Below are 22,670 nucleotides of genomic sequence, written 5' to 3' on the forward strand. Positions count from 1 at the left end.
CACATCCTCCAACGATGCTTTACCTTCCCCTTGATTTGTATTGAATCCCGGAGGGGGTTTCAACACATTCTTGTTGTTGGCATAAGAAAAGTTTTCATGGTTACGTAAACCAGGATGATAAGTATTAGGAGGAGGGTTACCTCGATAGTTTCCATAGCCTCTGGGATTGATATATTGAGCTTCCTCAGGTGGATGAGATTCATCTATGGCAACCGACACACCTGCAGGTTCTGCGATATTCACCTTGTTCAGAGAAGCCACTTGTGTACTCAACGCAGATAGCTGTGCAGTAATGGATGTAAGAGGATCCACACTGTACACTCCTTTCTTGACTCCCATACGTTCAGATGGCCATTGATAACTATTGATAGTCATCTGTTCCAGCATATCATACGCCTGAATGGGATCCTTGGCAAATATGGTACCTCCAGCAGCAGAGTCCACAGACATTCTTGTAGGCGTATTCAATCCATTGTAGAAAAACTCTATTTCTTCCCAATCTGCAAAATTATGATTAGGACAACGCCTTAACAAATCTTTGTACCTTTCCCATGCCTCGTATAGTTGTTCTGAATCATGCTGTTGAAAGGTACTGATCTCAATCTTTAGCTGGGTTGCCTTGGATGGTGGAAAGAATTTCTCTAAGAATTTCACAGCCATGCCCTCCCAAGTTGTTATGCGTCCTAGTGGCAATGACTGCAGCCAACTCCGTGCTTTGTCCCTAAGAGAAAAAGGAAACAAACGTAAGCGTATTGTATCCTCAGAAACACCATTTATTTTAACATTATCAGTAATCTCTAGAAAAGTGCGCAAGTGTAAATGAGGATCAGCTGTGGCAGTTCCATTGAATTGGTTCTGCTGAACCATGTTGATTAAGGCCGGCTTCAACTCAAAGTTGTTGGCATTTATTGTCCCTCTAGCGATTCCAGAATAGTGAGCCTGGATCGTTGGCCTGAAATGATATCTAATTGGCACCAAAGGCAATTCATTGACATCTTCTTCAGCCATGTTTAATTGTTCTTCTCTCCTAGCTTTTCTCAAAGCTCTTGCAGTTCGTTCAATCTCTGGATCAAAGAGCAAATAATTCGCACTTTGAGATCTTTGCATAAACTGCAATTACGAACAATAGCAATTTATTAGTACTTAAATTAAAATAAGAAAAACTCTAAATTAAAACTTTGACTAATTGGTAACAAGATTAAAAATAATCAAAATTACTCCCCGACAACGGCGCCAAAAACTTGTTGTGAAATTTTCTCGCAAGCATACGAGTGTCAAGTTTTAGTATAGTGAAAGAGAGAGTGTCGATCCCACAGGGAGTAAAATGAAAAGATTCAATACTTGTAATTAAAATAGTCTTAATTTTATCTAGAAAATCAAACTTCAAGAGTTTTGCAGAATAAATAAAATAAATAAATAGAAATTATTCAGCTCACACACACACAAATTTTGAGGAATTATCAATCAGAGAAAAATAGTCCAGAGGTTTTGATTTCACTTGGTCTCGACAATATTCAATCCTAATTAATCTATTTTATGAATTTCCTTCGATTAATAACCAAAAACACTTAGAGTATTCTATTTCCCTCTCCCGAGCAATAAATAGAGTGTATCAACTTACAATTCGATTTCAATATCCCTATTAAAAATCTAGATGTAGTGATATGTGTAAAATGATGTTCCTTAAAGGTTCTATTAAAGCTATATACTCTCCCGAGCTATATAAACAATTAACAGTGTAGTTCCTATTGATCCTACTCAAAATCCCCTCTCCCGAGCAATGATTCTAAGTAAATATAACAACTCAATTTATGGCCAATAAATTAAGAAGACATTCAATTCTAGAAACACAATTAATCTATAGAAATTCAATTCATTAAAATCAAAGATTCATGAATATGTCTCAACCAAGCTACGTCAACCTCTAGACTAGAAAAGTTTAGTTCATGCTCGAATTCAATAAAAACCAAATCATGTTTAATATCTCAAACATAATTCAACAATCAAAAGAAACTAAAAAGAAGAAACAAAGCCGTAGTCTTTCTTCCGTGTCCGGTCGAAAAGTCTTCGTCTTCGTTCCAAGCAATCTTCCGTTCTTCAACTCCAAAGACTCACAGAAGTGCTCTCTCGAATATTGTGTGTATTGGTGGCTGATCGATTCCTCCTATGACTCCGAAAAATCCCTTAAATATGACCTAACAATCGTCCAAAAAAATACCAAAGATATCCCCCAAGTTTCCATAAAAAATCGGACTCTAAAATTTCAAACAGACGACGGCGCGGGCGCGCCGAAAACAGGGCGGGCGCCCTGTCAACTCGCAAAACATGCTTTTAAAAATTCCTCAACGGCGCGGGCGCGCTCCCAGCTCGACTCTTTATATTGAATTCTTCATTAATAGCGTGGGCGCGCCTAAGGATAGGGCGGGCGCGCCTCTTACTCGAACTCAGCCTTTTTTCTTCACTTTTCCAACTCTTGAATTTCCTTGTAAACTGCCATCTTGTAAGCTTATTTCCACTTGAACACATCAAAATCCATAACTTCCTACAAACACAAAAACAAAAACAATTTCACGCAATATCTACCAATAAATTCCAAAAGTCAAGTAAAACCATATACAAATTAAGTGCACAAACTGCACTTATCACTCAGAAATAAATAAAAATCTAGAATTGAATCAATCTTAGTTAATTAAATTTAAATGATGGAGATAATGTTGAGATTGTCGGGTCACCTTCCCCTTGTCGACTCTGAAAATTGCTTCCAACAACCAATTCATGTTTTTGACAAGATTCCTTAATTCATTAACATACTCTTTCAAGTTATTCTAAACTAATTCGATGCTATGAAATAATCAAATGTCTTCAATTATTTATCATAGATGATTGCATTCACAACTTGTGGAATCCCTTAGCTTTCGACCTACTGGACTATCACTATCAACATGTACCCAATTTCATATGTCTATGTAAATTGTAGATCCATGAATCATGCTATTTGTTCCTATCATGAAATTTTCTTTCGAAATAAAACATGATATAGAAATATTGAGAGAATTATCTACGCTCCAACAATGCAAAACAAATCAATAGCATAATTAAACATTCATTAGAAGTCAAAAACCAATATTTGTGAGTCGACAACTGGGGTCGGATCCCCTAAATCTCAACACAAGAGGTTTAGCTACAAATAAAACTCATAACTAACATCAAAATGTTTTCTTCAAAACAAAAATAACAGAAAAGAATTTAAGAAGAAGAGGAGAAATTTCTTCACGATTGTTCTTCACTCCTCCCGCTCCGTTTCTCTAGTTTCTCATATTTCAGCCGCCAAGAGATGTGCCAAAAAAGAATCCTTAAATTCTAAAAAACAATCCCTATTTATCTCCAAGAGTCCTTGCTTTGCAATTTTCCTTTTTTTACTCAACGACCTGTGCCATGGCCTAAAAATGTCACGCTATGGCGCGAAAAGTTCTGTTTCCATTCTTCACTTTTTCCCAGTTCACGCTATGATGCAGGAAACATCACGCCATAGCGTGAAAAGTTCTGTTCTCTTTTTTTTTCATAATCCACGGTTTACGCCATGGCGCAGGATATGGCAGGCTATAGCGTGAAAATCTCTGCCTCCAGCTTTAACATAGCACTTTTCGAGCTTGAGTGCATACTATAAAGCTAGAAAACTCGAATTTTAAACGGAAACACGAAACAAACCACAAATCACATGGTCAATGGAACCCAAAACAATCTAACTTAGCATGCATTTTTGGGTTCTATCAACCCCCTCATACTAGCCTTTTTCTCGGCCCGAGCAAAATAGGTTAAAGCCAAAACACAAACTTGCAGTTCAAAAAAACATATTTTTTATCCGAAAAGCCTCAGAGAGTGACAGCGAACATTTTCTTTTTCTTTTCAATTTAAACTCAAGCAATGCTTCCCTACAAAGTTCTCACATTACACCCTTGATAGAGAAGTGGACGTGTGTGTGTGATATTGATCCTAATGTCATGTATTTCGTGCTAATCCAGTTACCCCAGATGGCTAAAGTGACATGTCAGCACAAGTATAGTTTCCACACACATCTCTTCAACCGTCACTGACTGAACACAAGTGATTATTTGGCTTGGGGTATGGGATATAAAAGATTGGAAGAATATGCACAATGAAGAGGATACATCATCCATTATTTAACACAATCAGATTTTTCATCCGATATCCTCTACACCTTACATTCCCACCTTTTTGCCTCGAATTCAATTCCGAATTCATTAATTTCATTAGGCCGCCCCTCACCTTACTTTCTCCATCCTCTGTTTCTTTTTGCAAGAAACCATCACTGTACTCCATCGGATATAGATTTGGTTTGGGACAGGAGTAAAAGAGAAAATAGCCAAAGACATTTATCAAATGGAGTTTAATGATTATGCAAGGTACACTCCATTAATGAAAGACTCAGGATTTTAAACGGCTTCAACACATTTATTTGGCAATATCAGTCAGCTAAGTTCCGAGAATGCATGCTTGATTTCTGCAAGTATCTAATGTCACAAGAGCTTCTCCAGTTTAACAGTTCATCACACTCCACACACTTCATTATTCACAACAATTCGTGCAAAAGGAGGTGCACTCTCTACTCGTGGGTTTCATGATTCAAATTTCAAGGATGCTAGTCTGTCAATTACCAACACTTTCAAAATAAATTCGCATCAACCCAACATCATCACTGGCTTCTCTTTTTTTTTCAACTAAACACATAACAAACTAAGCAATAGAGACAACTAAACAAAATGAACTAAACGCAGAAAAATAAACAACACAAACAACTAACACAAACGCACGACGAGTCCCCCTCATACTAAGATTCTGCAGTGTCCTCACTGCGACCGAACTAAAACACAAGAACGAGAAACCAAAAAATAAAAACAAAAAGAAAATAAAAGCAAAACTCCCCTGGCGGTGGATCAATCCTCCTCCTCTTCTTCGTGTTCTGGTGGTGGGATGCCTTCTTCCTCAGTGTGTGGTGCTCCCAATGCAGATGGGTGAGCAAATGGCGGTGGGTACGGTGGTGGATGCGGGTACCGTGAAGCATCAAAACCAAAGTGGGTGACAATGTCACGCGTCATAGACTAAGTGGATATCATATACTGGGCATTGAACCGATCATATTCATTCCGATATGCCTGATATGCATCCTGACGCGCAATCCATGCACAAATATCATCCACCTTCTCATTGTTCGTCTTCTTCTTCGGAGGTTGAGGTGGCGCGGAATTGGAGCTCGCTCCAGTTATAAGCTTGGTTCGGTTGTCCTTCATCCCCTCATATATCTTCTCGTCGATGGCCTATAGCGGTTGGATCCATTCATCATCCACACCCGTGTCAACATTGGCCAAAGCGCACAACTCTGTAATGATAGTCGGGAAAAATAGCTTCGATTTTGGGTTGTTGGCGCATTGTAGAATCTGGCTTTAGATAATGCGGCCAACATTGATGGCATTCCCTTCATAATTGCGAACATCAGAACTGCCCGGTCCATATGAACTTCGCTAACATGGGACACGGGCATCAACCGGCGAACCAAAAAAATATACCACAATGACGGCTTAATCTTAAGATACATGGCCTTAAAATTTAAAAATTTGACGGGATCACTCCCCATTACCCTATCATGAGCTAAATCCCGCATAATCGCCATATAATCCGATTCCGCACAAAGTGCGTCATACTCAATCTTATCAACTGAGGGCAATCCAAACAACTCGTTAATCTTTGCCTCTCCATAATTCACCCACTTTCCTCTCACAAACACCGTCCGTTCCTTGCCCTCTTTAGCATTGGCATAGAACTCCCGGACCAATGGTATAACTCCCGATTTCGGTTGAGCACAAAACAAGTTCCAGTTTCTATCTTCTATGATATCATGAATATAACACCCTATCCCAGAATTTGTAGACAAATGAAAGCCCCTCTCGGGCCATAGAGTACGATTAATCTTAGAATGATCATACCGGTTCTTGGCCTCTTGGGAAACAAACTTACCCGCGATAACTGATGTAGTAGCCCGTAACCTAAATCAGTAATTAAGGAATTAATCCTAATTACTTGGATAGAGTTCGGAAGCTCCGAATGTAAGTTCGGAAGTTCCGAACAGGATCGGAAGCTCCGATGCAGAATCGGAAGCTCCGATGGTATTACGTCAGGCATGACATGTGGCAAGATTGGAAGCTCCGATCAGGATCGGAAGCTCCGATCAGGATCGGAAGCTCCGATCACCCCTATCCGAAGTCAACAAGTGATATTTTGACACGTGGAAGATCAGGATTTTCGGAAGCTCCGATGGCAGGATCGGACGTTCCGATCGAGGTTCGGACGTTCCGATCGAGGATCGGAAGCTCCGATCGTTGTCTATAAATAGAAGGCCGAGAATTCAGTTTCAATTGCCAATTTCGGATTTCCTCTCTACTCTAGTCATATTCGAGTTGTTCTATCCTTCCTAGGCTTGACCCAAAAGTCGTCGAGGCGTTCGATAGTCGTAGCAGAGTTGTGCCCAAGTTCTGGAGGCATCGACATCAAAGGGCTAACGACGGACGAAGTTATAGCTTTTGCTTCCTATAAATATTTAGGAGTATGCAATAGCTTAGTTAAGGCTTTTAGAGCACTTTAATGATAGTAGTATCATTTGGCAGTGTAGAGCAGACAATAGGCTTGGACCTCGAGTTGGTAAAGGTTGCACTGTTTTGAGGTACGAAGTACTGTTCGAGATATCCTGACTGAGTATGCATGTATTATGTGACTCCATGGTTTATATGTCATTGATTTAAACTGCATTCATTTTCATACTGAGATATCTCCTTCGAGATGTCTGTTAGTAGGGTTTTTCCCTATCCTGTTAGTGGTTGGACTTCCATCGATTTGGGTCCAGCATATCCACTTGTATTATGGTATGGGAGCCACCTCCTGAAGCGACGGCACAACGTGCTACATACCAGGGCCCGGTCTGTCTCTATTATCTGATCCTTGACCTCGAGTTTATAGGGAGTTCACTTTGCAAGCATGTATACTCATACTGAGCGTTTTATGCTCATGTCTTGTACTCTGTGTTTCTGGACACCCTATTCCATGGGGCAGGTTTGCGATTGGATGAGGCGGGTGGATCCAAGAGGGGCTAGTCAGTGGTTTACCAGCTGGAGCTTCGTCTAGGTTTTATTTCTATTGTTTTGAGGTTGATACAACTATTCAATTTGGTTGTATATTATTTGGATAAATTACAGTTTCCTTTAATTGGGATTGTATAATGTTTATGGTTTCCGCAGTTTTATTCTGATATCTGTTTAATTAAGTTAATTGCATGCCTATGTTCTGTTAGTAGGTGATCTGGGTAAGGGTCACTATATTTATGGTATCAGAGCATGCAAAAGTATTCTTGGGATTTAGTCTTATCAAGAGGTATTTTTGTAGATGGCAGATCGTGATGACCAGAGTTCTCATGGCAGTATTGGTGGGCGTTGGGGTGATGCCGACCGAGAGCATCGTCGAGAACGGCGTCATCATCATCATGACGACGAGCGTTTCACTGTGCGTCGATTCTTAGCTATGGGTCCTAAGCCCTTAGTTGGAGGTGAGTCTCTGGAGGATGCGAAGAACTGGTTAGACCGCATGGAGACGACTTTTTAGACTTTCCAATGCACCGAGGAGAAGAAGATGGAGACCATGGGTTATCTTCTGGATGGACGTGCGCGCAGGTGGTGGAGGTTTACTTCTGCACCTTTTGTTGCGGCGAGAGGAGTGGCCACCTGGGCCAAGTTTCGCACAGTTTTTCAGAAGCTGTATTTTCCTCCTGCACTCCATCAGTCGAAGGCAGGCGAGCTACTGAGTTTACGACAGGGAGCCATGTCTATTGATGAGTATCAGCATAAGTTCTTTGATATGCTATCCTATTGCCCCGAGATTGCCGACAGCTCTGGGATGAAGTATAATCTGTTCCTTCAGAGCCTTAACCCTGAGATCCATGACCGTGTGGCAGTTGGCGACGACATGTCCTACGAGGGTTTGGTTAGTCATTGTCACCAGGCGGAGGACAGCATTCGGCGGAACAGGTCTTTCTCTCAGTCGAGACCTGCTAGTTCTTTGGGTCCCCGTGCCCAAACTTTTAAGAAGTCTGGATCTACTTCTTCCTCTGGTTCTGGATGTGTTGTCCATTTCGGTAAGAAGGACAAGTGTGATCACTGTGGGAAGAACCATCCATCCGACAAGTGCCGCAGAGCTTCTGGAGCTTGTTTCCGTTGTGGAGAGACTGGTCATATCCGGAGGGATTGTCCACTGTCTGGGGGAGGCGGTTCTGGTTCTGGTTCAGGATCTGGTTCTCAGGCCACCGTTTAGCAGCGGTCGCAGGGACAGCCTGCTGGGAGTTATCATTTGAGGCCTCGAGCTTCTGGCCAGGTGTTTGCCTTGAGGCATAATCAGGCAGTGGAGGAGAATGAGAAAGTCATCGCAGGTACATTTCTGCTTTTTGGTATACCTGCTCTTGTATTTTTTGACACTGGTGCATCTCATTCCTTTATTTCTGCACGTTTTGTTAAGATGCATAAGTTACCATGCATTGCACTAGACGTAGTGATGTCTGTTTCTACTCCGACGGGCCAATCTGCTTTGGCTAAGCGTCTAGTGATGGGTTGTCCTTTAAATTTTGAAGGAAACATTCTGTTAGCGAATCTCATGGTCCTGGCGATGGACGACTTTGATTGCATTCTGGGAATAGATATGTTGACTACCTATCGAGCTTCAGTGGACTGCTATCAGAGATTAGTACGCTTTCATCCAAAGGGGAGTGAGAGCTGGTTTTTCTATAGTGAGGGAGCGCGACCCCCGATGCCTTTGGTATCAGCTTTGAGAGCCTGTCGAGCTCTAGAGTCTGGCGGGAAAGGCTACCTTATCTATGCAGTTGATTTGTCCGCTGAGAGTATTGGGATAGAGAGCATTCCTGTTGTGGATGAATTTCCAGATGTATTTCCTGATGAGATTCTGGGTTTTCCTCCTGCTAGGGAAGTCGAGTTTGGCATAGAGTTGATGCCGGGTACTTCATCTATTTCTCGAGCACCGTATCGTCTGGCTCCGTCAGAGATGCGTGAATTGAAGAATCAGCTACAGGATCTTTTGGACAAGGGGTACATTCGTCCTAGTGTATCTCCTTGGGGAGCTCCTGTTCTCTTTGTAAAGAAGAAGGATGGGTCGATGCGGTTGTGCATTGACTATCGGCAGCTGAATCGAGTCACTGTGAAGAACAAGTATCTGTTGCCTCGTATTGATGACTTGTTTGATAAGCTACAGGGCACGTCAGTTTACTCCAAGATTGACTTGAGATCTGGGTATCATCAGTTGAGAGTCCGTGATCAGGACGTAGCCAAGACTGCATTCCGTACTCGCTATGGGCATTACGAGTTCCTAGTAATGCCATTTGGTTTGACTAATGCGCCGGCTATATTCATGCATTTAATGAACCGCGTCTTCAGGGAGTATTTGGACAAGTTTGTCGTGGTCTTCATTGACGACATCTTGGTGTATTCGCGTAATACGGAAGAGCATGTTTCTCACTTGCGATTGGTACTGCAGACTCTTCGAGATGAGCAGTTGTACGCCAAGCTGAGCAAGTGTGAGTTCTGGATGGATAGAGTGGTCTTTCTTGGCCATATCATATCCAGGGAGGGGATTTCTGTTGATCCAAGCAAGATTGAAGCGGTACTTAATTGGTCGCGTCCGACGACAGTTGCTGAGATCCGTAGTTTTCTGGGTCTAGTCGGGTATTACCGTCGCTTCATTCTTAACTTCTCTCAACTATCTCGACCTTTGACGCAGCTTACCCGCAAGGGTGTGGATTTCGAGTGGTCCTCTGAGTGTGAGGAGAATTTCTGTGAGCTTCGACGGCGGTTGACTTCTGCGCCGGTGTTGGCATTACCGTCAGGATCTGGAGGGTATGTGGTTTATACTGATGCTTCTCTTCAGGGGTTAGGTTGTGTTCTGACTCAGAATAGGCATGTGATCGCATACGCTTCTAGACAGCTAAAGCTTCATGAGGACAACTATCCAGTCCATGATTTGGAGTTAGCAGCCATTGTGTTCGCTTTGAAGATCTGGCGTCATTATCTGTATGGCGAGAAATTTGAGATCTTCACCGACCATAAGAGTCTCAAGTATTTGTTCACTCAGGCGGAGTTGAACATGAGGCAGAGACGTTGGATGGATTTGCTTAAGGACTATGATTGCGAGATAAAGTACCATCCGGGAGCTGCTAATCTCACCGCTGATGCCTTGAGTCGCAAGGTGCAACTATCCGCACTTCAGACTTGTTCGATGTCTAGTGCGATCAGTGACTGTTGTACTTCAGGTTATACCTTCAAGCATAAGAAAGGTATGCAGAGTATCCAGATGTTTGCGATATTATCTGAGCCAGCTTTGTATTCATGGATCCGAGATGCTCAGATGTCTGATTGAAAGACCCAGCGTTTAGCTCGTCTAGCTAACGAGGGTAACTCGTCTGGATTTCATTATCAGTCAGATGGCTTTCTGTGTTTGTCTGGTAGGCTTGTGATTCCGCAGGATGAACGAGAGGAGATTTTGTCTCAGGCACATCGCACTATGTTGAGTATTCATTCTGGGAGCAACAAGATGTACAAGGATCTACGTACTCGTTTCTGGTGGAAGGGAATGAAACGCAATGTTTATCAGTTTTTTTCGAGATGTTTGGTGTGTCAACAGGTCAAGGCAGAGCACCGACGACCTGGAGGATTGCTTCACAGTCTGCCTATTTCTGAATGGAAATGAGAGTTTATCACAATGGACTTTATGACCCATTTGCCAGTATCCCCGAGGAACTGTGATGCTATCTGGGTTGTGGTGGACCGACTCACCAAGTCAACGCATTTCATTACCTATAGCCAAGAGTACTCTGTGGATTGCATGTCAGGGATGTACATTCAGGAGATCGTTCGACTTCATGGAGTGCCTGTGAGCATTGTCAGCGATCGGGACCCCAGGTTCACTTCTAGGTTCTGAGGGAGTGTTCAGCGTGCGGTGGGTACTACTCTCAGTTTGAGTACTGCCTATCATCCGGAGACTGATGGTCAGTCGGAGCGCACTATCCGTACTTTGGAGGATATGCTTAGAGCATGCGTCATGGATTTTGGTTCAGCCTGGCAGGATCATTTGTCATTGATCGAGTTCGCGTACAACAACAGCTATCATACTAGTATTGGGATGGCACCTTTTGAGGTGTTGTACGGGCGACGTTGTCATACTCCACTCTTCTGGGAAGAAGTGGGAGAGAGACAGGCTGAGGGACCGGAGCTTATCCAGCAGGCGATAGACATTGTTGATCAGATCAAGAAATGGATTAAGACTGCACAGGATCGTCAGGTCAGCTTTGCTCATATCAAGCGTAGGCCTTTGTAGTTCGATGTCGGGGAGAAAGTGTTTCTGAGAGTGTCACCTTTCCGCAAGATTCTCAGATTCGGCCTTAAGGGCAAGTTATCTCCCAGGTTTATCGATCCGTTTGAGATCTTGGAGAGCATTGGCGATTTGGCTTATCGACTAGCTTTGCCACCGCATCTATCCAGTATTCACGACATGTTCCACGTATCTCTATTGCGACGGTATGTGGCGGATGAATCTCATATTCTGCAACGGTCTGCGGTTCAGGTGAACAAGGATTTGACCTATGTTGAGAAACCTATTCGTATCCTAGATTATAAGGATAAGGTTTTACGGAACAAAGTCATTCCTTTGGTTTTAGTTCAGTGGTAGCGCCGAGGTACTGAAGAAGCTACTTGGGAGCTTGAGGACAGGATGCGTGAAGACCATCCTGAGTTGTTTTGATTTCATTCTTAAGTGGTATTCAGTTGCAAACTCTGTAAACGTTTGATTTGAATAAAGAATGTTTCTGATTTCTGTATTCCATTCAGTACTTAAGATCTGATTTCGAAGACGAAATATCTTAAGTGGGGGATAATGTATTAGCCCGTAACCAAAATCATTAATTAAGGAATTAATCATAATTACTTGGATAGAGTTCGGAAGCTCCGAAGATAAGTTCTAAAGTTCCGAACAGGATCGGAAGCTTCGATGGTATTACGTCAGGCATGACGTGTGGCAAGATCGAAAGCTCCGATCAGGATCGGAAGCTCCGATCACCCCTATCCGAAGTCAACAAGTGATATTTTGACACGTGGCAGATCAGGATCTTTGGAAGCTCCGATGGCAGGATCGGAAGCTCCGATCGTTGTCTATAAATAGAAGGCCGAGAATTCAGTTTCAATTGCCAATTCCGGATTTCCTCTCTACTCTAGTCGTATTCGAGTTGTTCTAGCCTTCCTAGGCTTGACCAGGGAGTCGTCGAGGCGTTCGATAGTCGTAGCAGAGTTGTGCCCAAGTTCTGGAGGCATCGACATCAAAGGGCTAACGACGGACGAAGGTATAGCTTTTGCTTCCTACAAATATTTAGGAGTATGCAATAGCTTAGTTAAGGCTTTTAGAGAACATTAATGATAGTAGTATCATTTGACAGTGTAGAGAAGACTATAGGCGTGGACCTAGAGTTGGTAGAGCTTGCACTGTTTTGAGGTAAGAAGTACTGTTCGAGATATCCTGACTGAGTATGCATGTATTATGTGACTGCATGGTTTATATGTCATTGATTTAAGCTTCATTCATTTGCATACTGAGCTATCTCCTTCGAGATGTCTGTTAGTAGGGTTTTTCCCTATCCTGTTAGTGGTTGGACTTCCATCAATTTGGGTCCGGCATATCCACTTGTATTATGGTATGGGCGCCACCTCCTGAAGCGACGGCACAGCTTGCTACATACTAGGGCCCGGTTTGTGTCTGTTATCTGATCCTTGACCTCGAGTTTATAGGGAGTTCACTTTGCATGCATGTATACTCATACTCTCGTACTGAGCATTTTATGCTCACGTCTCGTACTCTGTGTTTATGGACACCATATTCCATGGGGCAGGTTTGCAATTGGATGAGGCGGGTAGATCCAAGAGGGGCTAGTCAGTGGTTGACCAGCTGGAGCTTTGTCTAGGTTTAATTTCTGTTGTTTTGAGGTTGATACAGCTATTCCATTTGGTTGTATATTATTTGGATAAATTACAGATTCCTTTACTTGGGATTGTATAATGTTTATGGTTTCCGCAGTTTTATTCTGATATCTGTTTAATTAAGTTAATTGCATGCCTAAGTTCTGTTAGTAGGTGATCTGGTTAAGGGTCACTACAACTGATGAAGAAGATGATGAAGAACCCCCAACCTTAGCTCTTTTTTGTCCCATGAAGAAATTGAAGCTTGGAGTCTCGAAATTTGACCTTCCGCACCGTTCTAGACTTCTAGGAGTGAGACGAGGCGTTAGGGAATGACGCTTGGAGCTTCCTCACCGATCGAAACCTGAGAATTTGAGAGATTTGGGCGTGAATCGACGGATTTTTAAGATGGGGAGGGGCTTAGGGTTCGAACAAAAGGGAGAAATTAAGAGAGGGGTGAGTGAAAATGAAAGGGGGATCTGCATTTTTTAATCCGCCGATCTGCCGCGCCGCGGCGTGACGAAGTTCACGCTATAGTGTGACTTAAAAAAATGGAATCCCGAACTTTTCACGCTATAGCGCAGGAAACATCACGCTATAGCGTGAATGAAAAAAACTCAAACCAGTGAAATTCACGCCCTGGCGGATGAAGTATCCCGCCTTGGCATGCTCCGGGCCCTTCAAAATTTAATTTTTTTTTTCAAAACAAAAATAAAACGACACGAAACGGTAATAAAAGGTTCAACTGAAATAACAAACAGGGGATGAAGAGATAGTTCTCAATTTATAGTCTAGAGCTTGAATTTGTCAGAATTAGATTTATGCGGTCTCTGCTTGGAACACGGTTGTTCCAACTTTCGGCTCAAAGTGCTCGCCCATGTAGTGCTTCAGGCGTTGAGCATTGACAGTGAACTTCTTCTCTTTGGAGTCGGTCAGCATAATTGCTCCGGAAGGGTAGGTTTTTTTAATGACAAATGGTCCAGACCATCGCGATTTTAGCTTGCTTGGAAACAACCTCAACCTTGAGTTAAAAAGCAACACCGCGTCTCCCTCTTTGAGTTTTCTTTGCATGATGCGCTTGTCATGACTTCTTTTCGTGCGTTCTTTATAGGATAGCGCCAGATCATATGCTTTATCACGGAATTCTTCCAGTTGGGCCAACTCTAATAGTCTCTTTTCACCTGCAGCCACAAAATCAAAATTTAGTGATTTAATCGCCCAATATGCTCTATGCTCCAATTCAACAGGCAGATGACATGATTTACCAAAAAGTAACCTATAAGGTGTAGTGCCTATAGGTGTCTTGAAAGCAGTGCGATATGCCCATAGGGCGTCATCTAACCTGAAGACCAATCTTTTCTACTTGTGTTCACCGTTTTTTCCAAAATTCTTTTTATTTCACGGTTTGACACTTCCACTTGCCCACTGGTCTGGGGATGGTACGGAGTAGAGATCTTGTGCATGACACCATATTTTGCCAAAAGTTTTTCAAATAATTTGTTGCAAAACTGTGTTCCACCATCACTAATGATCGCCCATGGTGTGCCAAAGCGATTAAAAATGTTTTTCTTTAAAAATTTCAACACCACATGAGCATCATTAGTTGCACAAGCCTCTGCTTCGACCCATTTTGACACATAGTCAACCGCAACCAAAATATATTTTTTCAAGAAAGATGTGGGAAACGGCCCCATAAAATCTATGCCCCATACATCAAATACCTCGCATTCCATAATATTGTTTAAAGGCATTTCATTGCGATTAGAGATGTTACTTGTGCGCTGACACCGATCACATGCAATAACATATGCACGAGCATCCCTAAAAACAGCAGGCCAATAAAAACCAGATTCTAATACCTTTGCCGCTGTTTTTGTCGGTCCAAAGTGACCGCCAACTTCTCGATCGTGGCAGTGGCTCAAGATTGGTTGCATCTCTTCTTTTGGCACACATCGCCGTATCATGGAATCTGTACACATCTTAAACAAAAATGGTTCCTCCCAAAAATAATATTTCACATCAGATAAAAATTTCTTTCGTTAGTGAAATGTCAAATTTGGTGGAAGTGTGCCTGTCACCAGATAATTAGCAAAATTCGCATACCATGGGCAATCTTTTAATGAAAACAATTGTTCATCCGGAAACCAATCATCAATATCACCATTTTCTCCCCCGTGTCCTCACTGACACACTCAAGCCTAGAAAGGTGATCCCCCACTACGTTCTCTACCCCCTTCTTATCTTTTATTTCCAGATCAATCTAGGCTTAGCATCCTTTTTGGCAATTAAATATTTCAGTGCCGAGTGATCCGTGTACACAACAACTTTAGATTAAACAAGGTAGGAGTGAAACTTATCAAACGTGAATACTATAGCGAGTAATTCTTTTTCAGTTGTTGCATAATTCAATTGAGCTTCATCTAAAGTCTTACTCGCATAGTATATAGTATGGAATACCTTGTTTTTCCTCTGACCCAAAACAACACCTACCGCCGTATCACTAGCATCGCACATTACCTCGAATGGAAGATCCCAATCAGGAGCTGTCACTAGTCGCTCCTTCAAGATCTCAAATGTCTGCACACAATTATAATTAAAGTCAAACGGTACATCTTTCATTAGTAAAGAGGATAGGGGCTTAGAAATTTTAGAAAAATCTTTGATAAAACGCCGGTAGAAACCAGCGTGCCCTAAGAAACTTCTCACTCCCTTAATAGATATTGGTGGAGGTAGATTTTTTATGACTTCCACTTTTACTTTATCCACCTCCATTCCCTGTTCAGAAATTTTGTGCCCAAGCACAATGCCTTCCTGTACCATAAAATTACACTTATCCCAATTCAAAACCAAGTTAGTTTCCTCACATTGTAATAGCACCAAATGCAAATTTTTCGAACAATCATCAAAAGAAGATCCAAAAATAGAAAAGTCATCCATAAATATCTCTAGGAAATTCTCTGTCATGTCATGAAAAATAGCAGTCATACATCTTTGAAAAGTGGCGGGTGCATTGCATAATCCAAACGGCATCCGCCTATACGCAAAGGTACCATAAGGGCAAGTGAAAGTTGTTTTCTCTTGGTCCTCTGGTGCAATTATGATTTGATTATATCCCGAATACCCATCTAGAAAGCAATAAAATTCATGACCCGACAATTGCTCAAGAATTTGATCAATAAAGGGGAGGGGAAAATGGTCCTTACGGGTGGCATAATTCAACTTACTATAATCAATGCACACACGCCAACCCGTAACCGTTCTAGTGGGTATCAACTCATTTTTGTCATTTTTTATCACAGTTATACCACCTTTCTTAGGAACACACTGTATAGGACTCACCCATGCGCTGTCAGAAATAGGATAGATGATACCTGCGTCCAAGAGTTTAATGGTTTCAGCTATTACTACCTCTTGCATCTCCGGGTTCATCCTTCACATAGGTTTAACCACAGAAGAGTACTTATCCTCCATCAAAACTTTGTGCATGCAAATCGATGGATTGATTCCCTTAATGTCAGCCACTTTCCATGAGAAGGCTCTCTTATGCTCCTTTAAGATGTGTACCAATTTTTCCTCCATCACACCTGTAAGACAAGAAGAAATAATAACAAGTAAATTATTATCATCACCCAAATAAACATATTTTAGATGTGAAGGTAAAGGTTTGAGTTCTAGAGTAGGTGGTGCATCTATGCTTGGTTGTTGAAGGACTAAATCCTGCCTATCTCCCAATTCTTCGAGTCTGAATCGCACTTGCTTCTTCAATGGAGGATTAGCAGTAAAATATGCAATGATATTTTTCCTCTCTTCATCAAAGTCATCCTCACATCCATCATTTATAAGTGCAACTTCTAAAGGGTCTTTTAACTCATCCTGCACAAAATTATGAACAAGTGAATCCAATGAATCAATTCTAAAACAATCATTATTGTGCAGTGTGTGCTTTAGTGCATTAAAAACATCAAAAGTGATTTCCTCCTCTCCTACTCTCAATAACAACTTCCCTTTTTGCACATCAATTAGGGCTTTTCCAGTCGCCAGAAAAGGTCTGCCCAAGATCAATGACATATCCAGGTCCTCCTCCATGTCAAGCACCACAAAATCTACTGGGAAAATAAATTTGTCCACTTTAACCAGCACATCTTCAATTATTCCTCGTGGATACTTTATGGATCTATCTGCCAGTTGCAGAGAAACTCTTGTAGGCTTTGGTTCTCCCATTCCAAGCTTCCTAAACACAGAAAATGGCATCAAGTTAATGCTGGCACCCAAATCACTAAGAGCCTTATGAAAAACCACATCACCAATCAATCAAGGGATAGAAAAAATCCCTGGATCTTTCAACTTTGGTGGAATTTTGTTTTGCACTAATGTAGAACAATTCTCAGTTAAGTTGACCATGGCATGCTCCTCTATTTTTCTCTTTCTTGCTAAGATTTCCTTAAAAAATTTTGCATAACTAGACATTTGCAACAATGCATTAGCAAAATGTATATTAATATGTAACTTCTTAAACACCTCAAGAAATTTTGAAAATTGTGAATCAAGTTTCGCTTTCTTCAGTGCTACAGGAAACGGAGGTGGAATAACAATATTAGATTTTGATGTGGGTGATTGTGTAGAGTCAGATGACTTACATGTAGATGGCTCTTTCTCACCCTCCTTCTTTTTCTCTTCATGCTCCAACTCCTTGGTGTCCAGTTTCTTCCCACTTCGCAACTCTACGGCCTTTACTTGATCCTTTGTATTAGTCTCAGTGTCACTTGGCAAAGTTCCTGGCTCTCAATTTGACATCCTCTTTGCCAGCTGCCCTATTTGATTTTCCAAACCTCTTATAGTTGCGTCTTGGTTCTGCATTCGAGTCTCAGTGGATGATATAAAATTTTGCATCATTTGCTCTAAACTGGACTTCTCCTCTTGAGGTTGCCTCACAGGATTTCGATTCTGATATGGCCTAGACTGATTGTTTTGACCACCCCAAGAAAAATTCGGATGTTTCCTCCACCCCGGATTATATGTATTTGAATACGGGTCAAACCTGGGGTGATTTTGGCTTCCCACGTGATTCATTGGTGCCTCATCCTGCACATAAAAAGGATTACCAATTTGACAATCTTTACTGAAATGCTCACCTTGGCACCTATCGCAAAACACCTCCTGAATACGCATCGCAGAATTTCATAAGCTCAATCCATCAATCTTCTTATTCATAGCCTCCAGTTGTGTTGTCATCTAAGTGAATGCGTCCACTTGATGAATTCCTGCTGATTTTCGCATCATGCTCCTCTCAGATTGAGGTTGATAGCTACTAGATTCCATTTCCTCAAACAGTTCATAACCATCTTCCGGAGATTTCTGCAAAAGATTCCCACCTGCAGCTGCATCCAACATAGTACGATTTGCAGATAGTAAACCATAATAGAAAGTTTGTACCACAAGCCAATCAGGCAACTGATGATGTGGGCATCGCCTTAGCATATCTTTGTAGCGCTCCCATGCTTCATACAACGACTCTTGTTCCCCTTGAGCAAACATAGTGATGTCGGTTCTTAGCTTCATGGACTTCGAGGGAGGAAAGTACTTAGTAAGGAACGCTTTAGCCAAATCTCGCCATGTTATGATAGAACCTGCAGGTAAACTATTCAACCACGATTTAGCTTTGTCTCTTAATGAAAAAGGAAATAAACGTAGACGAATAGAGTCATCAGAAACTCCCTGTTGTTTGAAAGTATCACAGATTTCCAAGAAGTTTTCAATATGAGCATTAGGATCATCAATGGTAGATCCACCGAATTGGACTGTGTTCTGGATCATCTGGATGATTGCCAGCTTTATCTCATATTGATTTGCTGTCACTGTTGGTCTAACGATACTCGATCGAACATCCTCAATAGTGGGTATACCACAGTCCATCATGGATCTATACACAGGTGGATTATTAGCTTCTCCATCACCGTTATTGATGCGTGGTAGTTCGTTTTCTGCCATCTCAGCTCGTTGTTGTTTTCGTCTCTTTCAAAAGGTTCTCTCGATTTCTGGATCAAAGGGTACAAGTTCTGAGCGCAAGGATGGTAGCATGCACCACTAGAAAATCCTGCAAAGGTAAGATGGATAATTCGTGAGAATATGAAGTGAAATTAAAGAAGATATCTAAGCAGAAAATTGTAAATCAAAAGTCCTCGGCAACGGCGCCAAAAACTTGATCGAGCTTTACTTGCACTATGAATCTCAGAAAATAATTGTATCTCGCAAGCTCGAGATAATCGCAAGTGCACAATGCAAATTATAATATAATATGTGAATATGAGTATCGTCCACAGGGACTAGTGCACAATTTCTACCTAAATACTAATCCTTATTTCACTTTTACGGAAAATGAGTATTGTTTTTATTAACTACTTAATGACAAGAGAATTAATAAACTCAGAAATAAATAAAAATCTAGAATTGAATCAATCTTAGTGAATTAAATTCAAATGATGGAGATAATGTTGAGATTGTCGGGTCACCTTCCCCTAGTCTACTCTGAAAATTTCTTCCAACAACCAATTCACGTTTTTGACAAGATTCCCTAATTCATTAACATACTCTTTGAAGTTATGCTAAACTAATTCGATGCTATGAAATAATCAAATATCTTCAATTATTTATCATAGATGATTGCATTCACAACTTGTGGAATCCCTTAGCTTTCGACCTACTGGACTATCACTATCAACATGTACCTAATTTCATATGTCTATGTAAATTGTAGATCCATGAATCATGCTATTTGTTCCTATCATGAAATTTTCTTTCGAAATAAAACATGATATATAAATATTGAGAGAGTTAGCTACGCTCCAACAATGCAAAACAAATCAATAGCATAATTAAACATTCATTAGAAGTCAAAAACCAATATTCGTGAGTCGACAATTGGGGTCGGATCCCCTAAATCTCAACACAAGAGGTTTAGCTACAAGTAAAACTCATAACTAACATCAAAATGTTCTCTTCAAAACAAAAATAACAGAAAAGAATTTGAGAAGAAGTGGAGAAATTGCTTCACGATTGTTCTTCACTCCTCCCACTCCGTTTCTCTAGTTTCTCATATTCAGCTGCCAAGAGATGTGCCAAAAAAGAATCCTTAAATTCTAAAAAACAATCCCTATTTATCTCCAAGAGTCCTTGCTTTGCAATTTTCCTTTTTTTACTTAACGACCTGCGTCATGGCCTAAGAATGTCACGCTATGGCGCGAAAAGTTCTGTCTCCATTCTTCACTTTTTCCCAGTTCACGATATGGCGCAGGAAACATCACACCATAGCGTGAAAAGTTCTGTTCTCTTATTTTCATAATCCACGGTTTACGCCATGGCGCAGTATATGGCAGGCTATAGCGTGAAAATCTCTGCCTCCAGCTTTAACACAGCACTTTTCGAGCTCTGTCTTCCGTCTTTTTCCTACAAAACAACTTAAACGCATGAGTGCATACTATAAAGCTAGAAAACTCGAATTTTAAACGGAAACACGAAACAAACCACAAATCACATGGTCAATGGAACCCAAAATAAACTAACTTAGCATGCATTTTTGGGTTCTATCAAGTACAATGTGGATCGTATGGCTCGGTTGTACATTCACCAGATCGTTCGACTTCATGGAGTGCCTGTGAGCATTGTTAGCGATCGGGACCCCAGGTTTACTTCTAGATTCTGGGGAAGTGTTCAGCGTGCGATGGGTACTACTCTCAGTTTGAGTACTGCCTATCATCCAGAGACTGATGGTCAGTCAGAGCGCACTATCCATACTTTGGAGGATATGCTTAGAACGTGCGTCATGGATTTTGGTTCAGCCTGGCAGGATCATTTGCCATTGATCGAGTTCGCATACAACAACAGCTATCATACTAGTATTGGGATGGCACCTTTTGAGGCGTTGTACGGGCAACGTTGTCGTACTCCACTATTCTGGGAAGAAGTGGGGGAGAGACAGGCTGAGGGACCGGAGTTTATCCAGCAGGCGATAGACATTGTTGATCAGATCAAGAAACGGATTAAGACTGCACAGGATCATCAGGCCAGCTATGCTAATACCAAGCGTAGGCCTTTGCAGTTCGATGTCGGGGAGAAAGTGTTTCTGAGAGTGTCACCTTTCCGCAAGATTCTCAGATTTGGCCTTAAGGGCAAGTTGTCTCCCAGGTTTATCAGTCCGTTTGAGATCTTGGAGAGCATTGGCGATTTGGCTTATCGATTAGATTTTCCACCGCATCTTTCCAGCATTCACGACGTGTTCCATGTATCTCTGTTGCAACGGTATGTGGCGGATGAGTCTCATATTCTGCAGCGGTATGAGGTTCAAGTGAGCAAGGATTTGACCTATGTTGAGAAACCTATTCGTATCCTGGATTATAAGGATAAGGTTTTGCGGAACAAAGTCATTCCTCTTGTTTTAGTTCAGTGGCAGCGCCGAGGCACTGAGGAAGCTACTTGGAAGCTTGAGGATAGTGTTGGAAAACTGTGTTCAGATCAATTGTAATTGATACCCGGTGCAGCGGAAGTTTAAAAATTTTATTTTCTAATATGGAACGATTCCATGTCTGGTTATCAAAACCTTTTACGATTAAATTTTTTCATGTAAAATAAATAATCACAATTAAATATTTTACCTTGTCAAGCAAAGGCTTGATCGTGAACTCCAACAGAATTTAATCTGCTCTTCTTGTAAATCCCGGGAACTGATGGTGTCACGATCTTTCTTCGGAATTAGGTCCACGAATGAAAAACAGAAACCCTCTGATTGACTGCACTAGAAATCAATCAGAAGTTTGCGTAGAGAATAAACAGATATGATCTGTTAATTCGGATTGTAATTTTTCACAAAAATCACAAGCCGAATTTTCTCCAAAAGGGACAGAGGATTTCGAAAATCCCCTTCAAATATTTAGAGTGTAATTTCGAAAATTACAAGACACAATAGTTATGATTTTCTAACACTACACACTTATTTATAGATAATTTCTATACTAGATTAAGTTATCATTGTATTAGGACTCTAACTCCTTAGGGCCCACAATCCATAACTTAAGCCCAACAAGCCAAGCCCGTTGTTATAAAAATTAATATAAAATTCATCATGACTCCGATTGATAAACTGATTTCACCAATGTGCACAGAAACCATTTCTGCATCTTTTAGAGTCAAGGTAATTTTTCTGAACCCGAATTCAGTGATTTCCAAAAATGCCCATCCCTATGTCATTTTAGGAAATCTCACTCCCTTTAGTTAAGAAGTCCAACTTCTCTTTCATTAAATTTAACTCTTTAAATTTAACTATCTCTACGGGGTTTTAGTAATCCATTACTTGTGTAACCCTCAATGGTTCAGGAATACAGCTAGCCATGGGCTCACAACTCCTTGTGACTCGGAACAACAATTTCCGACTTACCCATCGAATCATGGTAAGAGCGCCTAGCAACATCGCTCCATGATTCCCTAGGTATTACTGATAGTGCCTGCAAGAACCAGTAGATTTTTGTTAGCGTACAGTACGGTCCCTTCATGTTGGAAAACTCAGCGATCAGATCAATCAGAATTGATACCCGATGCAGCAATAGTTTAAAA

At 41.3% G+C, this 22,670-nt stretch overlaps 1 protein-coding gene and 2 non-coding genes across 3 annotated transcripts; 2 read left to right on the top strand and 1 right to left on the bottom strand.

Moving 5' to 3' along the window:
• Positions 1-505: 505 nt before the first annotated feature.
• Positions 506-611, top strand: LOC140876988 (small nucleolar RNA R71). The gene has a single exon (XR_012149210.1). It is a non-coding gene; the product is annotated as a small nucleolar RNA R71 (small nucleolar RNA).
• Positions 612-16,499: 15,888 nt separating this feature from the next.
• LOC140861176 (uncharacterized) lies at positions 16,500-18,236 on the bottom strand. Its single transcript, XM_073264187.1, has 3 exons — positions 17,897-18,236; positions 17,466-17,842; positions 16,500-17,351 (listed from the first exon to the last, which is right to left on the bottom strand). Exons 1-3 carry the CDS (start codon positions 18,234-18,236, stop codon positions 16,500-16,502), a joined length of 1,569 nt encoding a protein of 522 aa, XP_073120288.1.
• A 280-nt stretch (positions 18,237-18,516) lies between these two features.
• Positions 18,517-18,623, top strand: LOC140876759 (small nucleolar RNA R71). Its single transcript, XR_012148994.1, has one exon. It is a non-coding gene; the product is annotated as a small nucleolar RNA R71 (small nucleolar RNA).
• The last annotated feature ends 4,047 nt before the right edge of the window (positions 18,624-22,670 follow it).

Source organism: Henckelia pumila, chromosome 1, assembly GCF_033568475.1.
Source record: "Henckelia pumila isolate YLH828 chromosome 1, ASM3356847v2, whole genome shotgun sequence".
Classification (NCBI taxonomy): domain Eukaryota; kingdom Viridiplantae; phylum Streptophyta; class Magnoliopsida; order Lamiales; family Gesneriaceae; genus Henckelia; species Henckelia pumila.

Excerpts from the sequence above, each read along its gene's own strand:
- LOC140861176 (XM_073264187.1), bottom strand. The coding sequence starts at position 18,236 with ATGCGTATTCAGGAGGTGTTTTGCGATAGGTGCCAAGGTGAGCATTTC. Across the intron at positions 17,843-17,896 it reads CCAAGACGCAACTATAAGAG|GAACTTTGCCAAGTGACACT; the intron begins GTTTGGAAAATC and ends ATTGAGAGCCAG. Across the intron at positions 17,352-17,465 it reads AAATAGAGGAGCATGCCATG|GCTCTTAGTGATTTGGGTGC; the intron begins GTCAACTTAACT and ends GTTTTTCATAAG.